The sequence below is a fragment of the Mus musculus genome, chromosome 7 (genome assembly GCF_000001635.26).
Source record: "Mus musculus strain C57BL/6J chromosome 7, GRCm38.p6 C57BL/6J".
NCBI lineage: Eukaryota > Metazoa > Chordata > Mammalia > Rodentia > Muridae > Mus > Mus musculus.
The window spans coordinates 106,678,486-106,690,586 of NC_000073.6; the positions used below are offsets into that span (position 1 = coordinate 106,678,486).

Here is a 12,101-nt window from a genome sequence, read left to right on the forward strand (position 1 = left end):
AGGTGTGTTCTCTTTAGTTGCCTAGAAACAGTTGATTCAGTTTAGTTTTGCTACTATGGACCTAGTTTTGTAAAACTGGAGGCCTCTGAGGGTATGCAATATAACCATCATAAGATAATATTTTCTTCCTTCTAAATAGCTAAGCTTTCTTGGTTTCCAAATATCTAGTTTTTAATTGCATCTCGATAAAAGTTTGGTCTATGCATAGAAGAGGTATATAGTAATACCTAAATACCATGATATCCCTTTATAAAATACAGATCAGATCATTAAACTTGCAGAAATGTATTTTCCAGAAAGGTTAAATTATCTTTTGTGTTAAGTTTAAAGAAATATTCTGACATTCATGTCCTTTAGTATTATATTCGGCCTATGGTTTAAATACTCTAATTAGTTTTTTGAAGGTGTATTTAAGTATGTATTTCCAAGGTGGTTCAGAGGTGTGCTTTCTATAAATTATTTTCACAAGTTTTCCACATTACTTTTTTTTGTTATGTTCTTAGATGGGATATTTCTGTGTATCCAAGAGTCACAACATTTAATAGTGCTCTTATCTGGATCTTCTGAGTGCTGGGATTTCAAGCATGGATCAAACTGCTCATGTCTTCTACATTTCATAATCCAACATGATTATAGTGAATCTATTAAAAGAAGTCAAATCTGCTTACCTTAGTTATCTCTGTTCCTCAGCCCCACCTTCTTGACAGGTCTTGAGAGGAGTATTATGTGTCAGAAACTAGACTACAGTAATGAGAAAAAGTATTGCTTTTAGACTTAAACCTTTATGATCAATACAAACATATTTGTTTGTTTTGCCATGTTAGTATTCAATGAGTACATGGAATTATACAGAATTACAACACATGGATCCTTTCACAGAAACAAGAGTCTTCTTGTTGGTGAAATGGTAAAAGTAACTATGAAACAGCTAGTTGTTGTATTTAGGCCCAATAATCTCAGCTCAATATTGCCTTTAGCCATGATACTTACTTTACCCTCTGTGAGTATGAACCACATTCAGTAGATAGAAGGGGTGCACAGATGGGGAAAAATCAAGCTTTTTCTGGAAAGCTGCTGTTGATGCATGTTTCCCAGACTCATAGAGAAGGTAACAAGGAGCAGGTGTCTGAGACTGACAGTTGTCACTGCTGTATATCATGTGTTGGAGTTGGTGAAGCCAACTCCAAGTGTAGAGTGAAATATGTGAAAATGAACTATTCTTTCAGAGTTCACGTAGCCACATCATGGCATATATATATATATATGTATATCTACACACACACACACACACACACATGTGTGAGTCAATATGTATACTGACATCTCATTAGCTTCCATTGTCTTCACTAGTACCTTAAGAGGTAAAGTTATGAGAACATGGCATAAGTGTCAATTCATGAAGTCCTTTTAGGGCATTCATAGCTTTCTAATATTTATTATCAGGAGCTATGTTGTCTATAGACTCTGGAGACAAGTATTGACAGTCCTATTAGGAAGTAAGTACACATATCTAGATTCTAACACAGACTTTAATCCTTCATAATCCTGCCTTTTTAGCATTCAAAAAAATCTGAAATGAGAGTTTGGAAGATCGATGGAGCCCAAAGTACTAGGGAATCAACATGTCAGTTCTCATTAAAAGAGAGATAAATTTCTTACCTCTGGTCCTGAGAAGCCTAGCTAGCTTACCACCTGTAGATTCCTTTGGGCTGATTGAACACTGAGGATGATCCAGTGCACCCAGGAAGGTAAGGCTTAGTTAACTTTGTAACTGATTTGTCTGTTAAGTTGCTAAAGTATCAGGAGTCCATTGCTGCCAGGTGTCAGGACTGTTCCATTCTATCCTTGAATCTATAGATGTTTATTGGAGAAGGAAGTCAGGAAAGCTAGGCAAGAGTCTAGGGTAGCCTCTTGAGGATCAAGAAGGCTTTCCTTATGAGAATTGGTGGAAGCTGCTTCTGTTCTACAGGTTGTATGGAGGCAGTTCTTCTGATTTAAAATCAGGTTTCAGACATTCTTACATCTAAATTCAGGTTTTTTCCTACTGCTATCTGTATGCAATGGTGAATGAAGAAAGTAGGCCTTTGAAGAGATATTCAGAGTCCCTCATGTACCAGCTTCATGTCTCTGGGGCCAAGAGTAAGTCTGGGATTTGTCAAGGGACTTTGTCTTTACATTTGAGGACATCCTTTCTTCTTTGTCCTATGCATGGCTTCAGTGGGACTTTTTTCCCAGTTGAAATGACCTCCTCTGGAAATATTGAGATGGAGAATAGTAAATTAATGAGTTCTCTTGGGAATGTTCCTGACTTGCTTTCCCTGAGCTCTTCTGTCACTTAATGGACTCTACAGTGCCAGTGTTGTTTCTCCTATGAACACAGGATCTACTTCTCTTAGCCTCCAAATTTGTGACATTAGCAGTGCATAAATACCAACTTTCCTTGATTTTGCTGGGATTCTAAAAGAAATGTTGACAACCCATTTTAAAATATCTGACTTTAGCTACATTCAGGAATTTGTTGTATGGTGTGTGCCCTGGCCTTCAGCACAAGGTCACATCACTAGCATTTATGGAATATTGTTTCCCTTATTCTGCTCCTCTTTTGCTAGATTATTTCCACTTCTGTATAGTTCCTCTGCGTAGAGTCTGCAGGTGTGAGATCTTCCGCTTACTTACTCTGGTAACTCAGTACAGCTTGACTGGGGGTCCATGTCTTGATGCCATCAATTAATGCTATAGAAAGGGAACTTAGATGGCCAGGTATTACACAGAAAATACAATGGTAGTGAAGTTTTTGGATAGGCAATATTCATTAGTCTTTTAAATGTTTTAGGCCTAAAAGATAGGTTTCATGATTTAAATGCAATCAGGTGACACTGACATATCAATGGGACAATTGGACAAGGAATGGATATATTTTAAAATGATGAGAAATTAAAACTGCATACCTATACACTTTTTACAAAGCTGAATTGTCACCAGTGAATGAAGACAAATTAAAATAAAAAAATATATGTTGTCCTCTGCAATCTTGTTACCTTGCCCTGTTTGGAATCTTTACTCATTCCACTCTTCAGGTCACCTGGATCTCACCTACCTGAGGTATCAGTTACATTTTTCTCCATCTTCTTCTATTGTCCCTCTGGCTCCTCCAGGGTCTCTCTTCCATGAGCAGTCAAATATATCTCATTCCTTGGAGTATAGAAAGAAAAAAAAGCTACAATAACTGAAACACAAAATAGGACTAAAAATACAACACTGCAAAAGAGAGAGGAATGCACCTTATATGATAACTTTAAATATTAATGACCTAGACTAACTAATCAAAAGACTCAGATTAGTTTAATAAATTAAGAAACAAAATCCACATTTTTGCTGCCTAAAAGAAAGTTATCTTACCTTCAACTAAAGGCACTATCTTAAAGTGAAAATTGGGAAATGTATTTCAAGAATATGGGACCTATAATATTATGTCTGAAGGTCTTGAAAATATCTGAAAAATGAGAACAAACAAAATCCTAACATATTAGTCAGGAGAACTAAACAAATAATGGTAGAAAATAATTACATGTAACAAACAAAACAAATATAAAAAAATAAATGAAACAAAATTTGTTTTTTTGAGAAGATAAACAAGATGAGCCAAGATGAGCCAAGCTAACCAAAAGAAAAAGAGATATTATTAACAAATTAACAAAATCAGAAATTAAAAGTGAATCATTATGACAGATACTAATGAAGTCCAGAAAATCATAAGTATATACTTTTTAAAAGCTTACATAGTTAGAATTAAATTTGAGTTACCCTTTAATAAGTCAGCAATGGCCCTACTAGACACCAGATGCTAACTAATAAACATCTGAGTCCCCAAAATGGGATAATTATCTTGGAGTTGTTGAGCAATAAGTTTCCATTCATATACAATACACTCCTATAACAGGATATAGCCAGTGCTCTTGGTTACTGTGATCACTATTCCTGGTTGTCAACTTGACTATATCTGGAATGAACTACAGTCCAGAATTGGAGAGCTCACTTGTGATCCAGATATTAAGGCTGAAAGACACAAGTTTCTGACCTGGATCTTGGCATGGAGATATTGAGGCATAGTGACCATGAAAAGCTTAGGCCCAGGCAAGGTAGTACATGTCTTTAATCCCAGGAGAGTGAGGAAAGGAGAGCTCTGAATTCAAGGTCAGCCTGGGACAAAGCAAGTTCCAGATACAGCCATGGTAGAATATACCTTGAATCTGGGCCACTCCTTCTGCTGGAGACCTACATAAGGAAATTGGAAGGAGGATTCCATCTTTGCCTGCTTACGTTTACTTGCCAGCACATCTGTTGGAATCTACTTCTACAGAAGACCAGCTGAAACAACTAGCCTCATGAGATTGGGCAACTAATAAGAGTTTTGGACTTCCAATTCGCAGCTGACAATTGTTGGTGTAGTTGGACTACAGACTTTAAGTCATCACAATGAATTCCCTCAATATAAAGAGACATTCCATACTTTACACTTACTACTTTACATGGTGCTAGAAGGTGCTGTGCAAGTTTCCGGAGAAGAAAAATAATAAGCAGTCATGCCCAACTCTGAATCCTGTAGTCTGCAACAATGACTGGCCTGACAAGAAATACTTCCAGGTCAGTACCAGTTTGACTTCCTTTGAGGTATTAAGGGATGGTTCAACATGCATAAATCAATAAAAGTGTTTTATCTACCATATAAGGAGACTCAGACAGAAATTTCACCGTCATCTGAACAAATGCAGAAAAGGACCTTGACAACATTACAAGTAATAAACGTCATGGGGAGGCTAGGGAAGCGAAGCATGCAGAAAACAATAAGTGCCATAGATGGCAAGCTGAAAGCCATCATGCTAGATGGAAGAAAATTCAGAGCATGGCCGCCAAGATCCTGAACAAGACAAGGATGTGTATTATCTCCACTCTTATTATTATACTCTCACAGTGCTTAAATTTTAGTTTAATAGGATAGGTAAATAAAAGCGATGTAAATAATAATGCATAAGTCACAGTATCCCCATATATAGACATTATCATCTTATACATAGAAGGCCCAAAGACAACTCCAAATTAAGAATTAAGAGCTGATGAATGCTTTCAGCAATTGTAACAGGATAGACAATTAGCACTCACAAATATGTATTTTTCCTATATATCAATGATGAAAAAGAAATCAGGGAAAATATTCTATCTGTATTAGCCACAAAATTAATTTTTTAGGAATAATCTTAACAAAAGGAATTACAGTCCTCTACAATAAAAATTTTAAGATACTGAAGAAAGCAATATAGAGATAACAGAAAACCTAAAAGGTCTTTCATGCTAATGGGTTGAAGAATATATCTTGTGAAAATGGCATACAGCTATAACAAATCTACATTAAGTATGTGACTTCATCCCAATGTCCAAGGCCATTAATTAAAAAAAACTGAAGAAAAATCTCAAAATTTATATTTTAGTACAAAGAACCCAAGATAGCTAAAACAGTCTTGAGCCTGAGGCTTCCTGCTGCTTCTGAAAACTTGGGCTGGTTGGCAAGCCTCACATTTTCTTCTAGATTGAACTGCCCTTGCTCATTGGTGTGTGCTGTCTGGCAAGGAGACTGTACTGCAGCTGCTGGTTTGTGTTTGGTGCTTTCTAGTGGTATGTGCTGAAATCAGTGAAGATTGGAATCACCCCAAAGAATTGTTTCTAACCAGGTCCACTTCCCCCATGTACCAATAACATTTCTTCTCTACTGTTTCTGGTGGTTGGTGGGCTAGAGGGAGATTGAACCCTTGTTAAAGAAGGCTACAATCTCCCCATCCTGGGACATGACATCAAGTCTCTACAAGATTAGGTTTATCCTTTCCAACTGGAGCCTGACAAGGTAGCCCTCTACTACATATGTGCCAGGGCCTCGGACCAAGCTGTGTATGCTCTTTGGTTGGTGGATCAGTATCTAGAAGCTCCCAGGGGCCCAGGTTTGTTGACACTGTTGGTCTTCCTGTGTGGTTGGCATCCCATTCAGTTCCTTCAATCCTTCCCCTCATACTTCCATAGAAGTCCCTGACCTCCATCCAGTTCTAGGCTGTGCATATCTACAATTGTCTCAATCAGCTGCTGGGTAAAGCCTCTCATATGACAGCCATGCTTGGCTCATGTCTACAAGTACAACATCAGTTTTACATCAGTAATAGTCATCAGGGTTTGGTGCCTGCCCATGAGATGGATCCCAAGTTGGAACAGTCACTGGTCAGCCATTTCTTCAGTCTCTGCTCCATTTTTTAAAATATTTTTTATTATTATGTGTTTTCCTCAATTACATTTAGAATGCTATCCCAAAAGTCCCCCATACCCTCCCCCCCACACTTCCCTACCCACCCATTCCCATTTTTTGGCCCTGACATTCCCCTGTACTGGGGCATATAAAGTTTGCGTATCCAATGGGCCTCTCTTTCCAGTGATGGCCGACTAGGCCATCTTTTGACACATATGCAGCTAGAGTCAAGAGCTCCTTTACACCATATTTTTAGAAATTCAAAGAATCATACTATCAAAGACAGGGAGTTCTGATGAATTCATTCAGGTTTCTCTTTCAAGGGAAGAGAATTGTTCATAATCATACTCTAAAGAAACTAGGGATGGAGGCAGAAGATGTGATTGAAGTTTATCAGGAACAAATAGGGTTGTCACTCATTGGTTTAGATAATACTTTTCACTTTTCACTTTTCACATTTCCTCAATCTGTTTATTTGTTTTCTGCTTTAATAGTTCTTTTGTAATGTGATGCTCAAAATTCTAATTGAATTCTGGTACTCTATTTTCCATGGAGTAATCTGAATTTTTGTGTTCAATATTCATTACTGGTTGTTTTTGTTGTGCTAATTTTTAGTGATCAGATCTCACCTCCTTTAGTCTTTCCCTTTTTCTTTTAAAAGATGGTCACCCTTTTCAGGACTGATCATTTTCAGGTTGGTAATGATATAAAAATCATCCAGTGCAAGTTTCTCTAGGACCTCCAGGCTGGCCCTGTAGTTCCAGCATGCGCTTGCTGCACTCTAGACTGTGACCATCAGTGGGAAATGAAAGTGTTTTAGAGAACTGAATATGGAAAAATGGACCTGCCCTCAGCTGGAAGCTACTGAGGGTCTGGACCAAATAAAGAAAAGCATGTTTGTAGTCAAGATGAAAGGTAAAGTGAGAGTAACAGCTAGCTTCACGGAAGAGAGTGAAAAGGGCATTTTAAGTGTATGACAGTCTTGTCAAAAGATCCCAGGAAAGTTCTACCTTCAATCATCAGTTAAGAATAAAGTTACTTGGGCTGGAGAGATGGCACAGCCATTAAAGGCAAGGCTCACAACCAAAAATATAAGAATAAAGTTACTCATGAAGAAGTATACACCACAGACACTGTTCCCTTTGATTCTGTCCTTTCAACCTGGGTCATGGGTTTTTAAGGGACATTCATTGTCTGTTCCAGATTAATTGAGATAAACAATACTTATAAAAAACATAATTTTTCCTTCCAGAAAGTTATTGATAAGTTATTTCTTAATAGTATTATATCATTAGAAGAAAATAACCAACTTGCGATATATAGTATCCCCTAGTTTCTAATTTTTACTACTTTAAACTTTTTAATAAGAATTTCATATATTCATATAATGCATTTTGATCAACTCTATTCCCCATTGCCTTTCCTCCAAACTTTTCCCTATGCACTCTTTCCTCTCAACTTCATATGCTCTTTTAAATCTTCTGATCCATCTAGTGTTTCATGTACATGTGTGTGTGTAGAACACTATAAATGGGCATAGGTAGCCTCTCAGGGCTTTATCCCTGAAAGTTTTCTGTTTAAAAAAAATCCCATCCTATATTTATAATGTCAAGTGATAAATTAGAATAGAAATCATCACCAAAATTATAATATTTATGTCCTGCATCTTGAAGTTGTACAAAATATTAAGAAAAATTTAAACTATGGAAATTAGATGATAGATATAGGATGGTTACTAATCCATTAATACAACTTTAATGTGAAATAAAATGCAAAATATTCAACGTTTTTATAAAAAGTTTTTCAATGAATTCCAAGACTGTTCAGTTGATTTTAACTATGACTTATATAATTACTCATAAGAATTTTTATAACAGAAGATATTAGTCACATACATAAGAGCTTGCCTTTGCTAATTAGCATAAATACATATGAACACACCCATAAAACATCATTTATTTGACAGAGATGAAATAGCAGGCTGAATTACCCAACACCCATATGCTGTCTTATTCACATATTCAGAATTGACCGGACACTTCTCTCTCATGACAGCTAGATGTAGCATTTATTCATATATTCCACACTCCTCCCTCCATGTATTTATATTTACTCTCTTGTTAAATCCTCACACTACTTTAAAACAAATCTTTCCATTCCTGAAATTTTAGAGTTTACAGATGTTTTGTTGAAGAAGTACAGGTACAAGTTCGGAGTTATACAAGAATATGAGCTGCATTTAATTCCAATTGTGTTCTGATAGTTAGCCAGGTGCTCTTCACCAGCACTCTGTATCACCACCATAGAACACAAGAATCTCGCTGTGTGCCAGTAGGTGAACAAGCCTCTGTGTGAACATATCAGCTTAGTAAAGTGAGTGCCAGCAGCAAAAATGGAGGGAAATTTATTTAAATGAGTGTGAGATTTACTACTACTTCTACTACTGACTTCTAGAATACTAACTTCTATTTTCTCTGAAAACTTATTTTTATTTATTTTCACTGTTACATAAAAAGCAAACCCACATTTATATCTTAATGATATACCATGATATGTTTCTGTACCTGTATTCTTTGTATATTATTTAAATCATATTAGTGTATTTATCTTCTCAAATGTTTATTGATTATGATGAATACTTCCTAAATTCTTTCTTCTGGCTTATGGAATGAATGCACTAAATATTACAGCGATCTACGTCCAGGCTCCTGTTCAGTAATCATGCATAATCTCTATGCTAGTATCCAGCTTTCCTCTCCCTCACCTTCAACTCTCCCCAGTCTTTGTTTAGTGCCATATTAGAGGATTTATAATATATTTTCTTCTTGTGTAAACAAACAGGAAAGAGTAAGTTTCTACAAACAGCAATACCAACCCCATCGTACCGCATATTTAAGCTAGCAAGAAAACAATATTCCCCTTTATTCTATTTTTCAAATTTAAATTTATTTTCCTTTCAAATCTTTTATTGATCTATTTGTAGATTTTTATTTTTAGAAATCCTCACACTGATTTCTAAAGCAGCTATGATACTTTATATTCCCACCAATAGAATGCTCTTTCCTCATATCCATGAGTGTACTCCTTCTCATTTGTACTTCTGATTACAGTCCTGTCTTGTGTTTCAGTTATATATAAAAGTAATAATATGTGTGCAGATGGAGTACCATAGGATATTTTGACATGCACAGATTGTAAAATGTTTGTCTAGACCAATAGTAAACATATGGATTCTTTGTGATTGTTGAGACATTTTAACATGTTAGGAAAAATGGACAAATGCTGTCTCATCACGCTCTCTGCTTTCATTATTCAGAGGGTAGAATTGTAAGTGTTCAATTCCCATCACTGTAAAAAAGATGAAAGGAAGAATAAAAGAAAAGAAAGAGAAATTGTATAAGAGAAATTAGGAGGAGAGTAGAGGTGAGGGGAGGAGGGGGAAAGAGAAAGGAGGAGAGAAGAGGGAGGAGAGGTGAGGAGAGTTTAAAGATCTTTCTTAAAGTTAAAGAAATCTCCATGAATTCAGAAGAGAGAAAAAATGAACACGATGCAAACTTCTTAAGCAAAATAGTCACTTCACCATTACATTTTGGCCAAGATTATTTAGTTGTACATTTAAGCAAATCTTAAACATCTTTTCTAATGAATATTTAAGCTACCTACTTGAAACTACTTTTTCTGGTTCTTGGTCCCATAATGACTTAAAATCCAAGAGGTCGTGTCCAGGTGACAAGGTGAGGCCAATTTGAAACTCTAACACAAGCAGTTACATTTTTTAAATGATGTAGAACTTTCAAAGACATAGAAAATAATTTTAAACAGGGTAGACTTAATTTTATAAAATACCTCATAATATTCAAAGAGTATTTAAAAAGGTTGTTGTATCCCATGCTTATCTATCAAAAAATCCACACCTTTATTCTATTAATTTTACCATTAGTATTTTACTCATAGTAGAAATCTCTATATTTTAGACATAATAAAGTTTAGAAGGCAGCTCTTAGAACTATCTAGAATGTAGACTGTACTGAGAACCTTTTCCCCAGGACTCGCCTCAAAGCCCCAGTGACCTCCTTATTCCTTAGGCTGTAGATGAGGGGATTCAAAGCCGGAGTGAAAATTGTATAAAAAACTGAGCTGATATTGTCTTGTTTGGGGCTGTGGAAGGAACTGGGTAATACATACATGACAATAGCACCCCCATACCACATCCCAACCACAGTCAGATGGGAAGAGCAGGTGACAAGGGCTTTTTTCCTGCCCTCATTTGAGGGCATGTGCAGCACAGTGAATAGAATTAGTGAGTAGGAGGCCAGGATGGCAGCAAGAGGGGGGATGAGCAAGGTCACACCCATCACATAAACCATGAGTTCATATGTGGAGGTGTCTGCACAGGCCAGCTTTAGCAAGGGAGGAATCTCACAGAAGAGGTGTCTGATCTGCCTGGACTTGCAGAAAGGATATTGCATGGTGTAGATGCTATATCCTAGAGCACTGAGAGATGCAAGGATCCATGAGGTGGCTATCATGAGACAGCAGACTTTCTGACTCATTAGGATTGTATAGTTCAGAGGATGACAAATGGCCACATACCTGTCATAGGCCATGAAGGCCAGAAGGAGGTCCTCTGCACTACCAAGTGTCAGTTCCAGAAACATCTGAAGGGCACATCCCCCAAATGAGATAGTGTTATCTTTGAGAAGATAATCTAGTATGGCCTTTGGAGTGATGACTGATGTGAGAAGCAAGTCCATGAGAGAGAGCTGCCATAGCAGAAGATACATGGTAACATGGAGCCGGGCATCCATGGTGATGACCAGAAGCAGCAGTCCATTGCTGGTTATGGCTAAAAAGTACAGGGCTGTGATAGTGGCACAGAGCAGCTCTGGAAAACCACTGTCATCCAGAATCCCCACCAAGATGAATCCACTTCCCAGGGTGGAGTTGCAGACTTCCATTCTGTTTGATCTTTAGTTGCCTAGAAAACATGGTTAAGGAAGTTTTGCTATTATGAGCTCAATTTGTCTAACCTCTTATGTTACCCAGTATGCCTCTTAAGAACAAGGGTTCTTTCCAAATAGCTTTTCTTCTAGATTTCTCTCTCTTTCTCTCTCTTCCTTTCCCTATCTCTCTTTCTCTCTCTCTTTCTCTCGCTCTCTTCCTGGAGTCACATAAAAATCCATGTATGTGTAGAATAGGTAGTACGAACATTAAACAGAACATTAAACAGTCACCTCACAAAGTACTTCCCAGGACACTAAACCTGGAATATCTTTCCAGAAAGTTATGTCTTTTTTAGATAAAAGAAATAGCCTAACATGTGTCATTGTAGCATAATGCTTAGAAAGTGGCCCTAAATATTTTAGTTTGTTTTCTGAATAGAAATGTTTTGAATATGAAATTCTAAAGTGATTTCAATAAAGTACTGCCATGTGGTTTTTTTCAAGTTTCAATTATTCAAGATTTATTTTTTAATTATGTTTATGTGCCTAGAGCAATGGTCATCTGTTTATCACTATGCTTCTACAAATCATTTCATGGCATGACATACATACATTAATATTTCACTAGTTTCCCTTGGTTTCTCTGTCAGTCATTATTAACTTAACAGTTAATGATTTCAAAATATTAAACACATATCTCTTTGCATTGGATGGATTTTTGTGAGGTTTCATCATTGTCCAATGTCAGCAACATTCACAAGGTGTAAAGACCTATGTTGAGATTTCTACAAGAGAGGAAGTGCTCAAGTCTAGACTATAACACAGTCTCTGTCAATCCCAGTTGATTCTACCTTCCATGATTTAGTATTAAA

General features: G+C 36.7%; 1 protein-coding gene across 1 annotated transcript; it reads right to left on the bottom strand.

Moving 5' to 3' along the window:
* Positions 1–10,296: 10,296 nt before the first annotated feature.
* Positions 10,297–11,244, bottom strand: Olfr694 (olfactory receptor 694). The gene has a single exon (NM_146452.2). The coding sequence runs from the start codon at positions 11,242–11,244 to the stop codon at positions 10,297–10,299; it is 948 nt and encodes a 315-aa protein (NP_666663.2).
* Between the last annotated feature and the right edge of the window lie 857 nt (positions 11,245–12,101).

Excerpts from the sequence above, each read along its gene's own strand:
- Olfr694 (NM_146452.2), bottom strand. The coding sequence starts at position 11,244 with ATGGAAGTCTGCAACTCCACCCTGGGAAGTGGATTCATCTTGGTGGGG.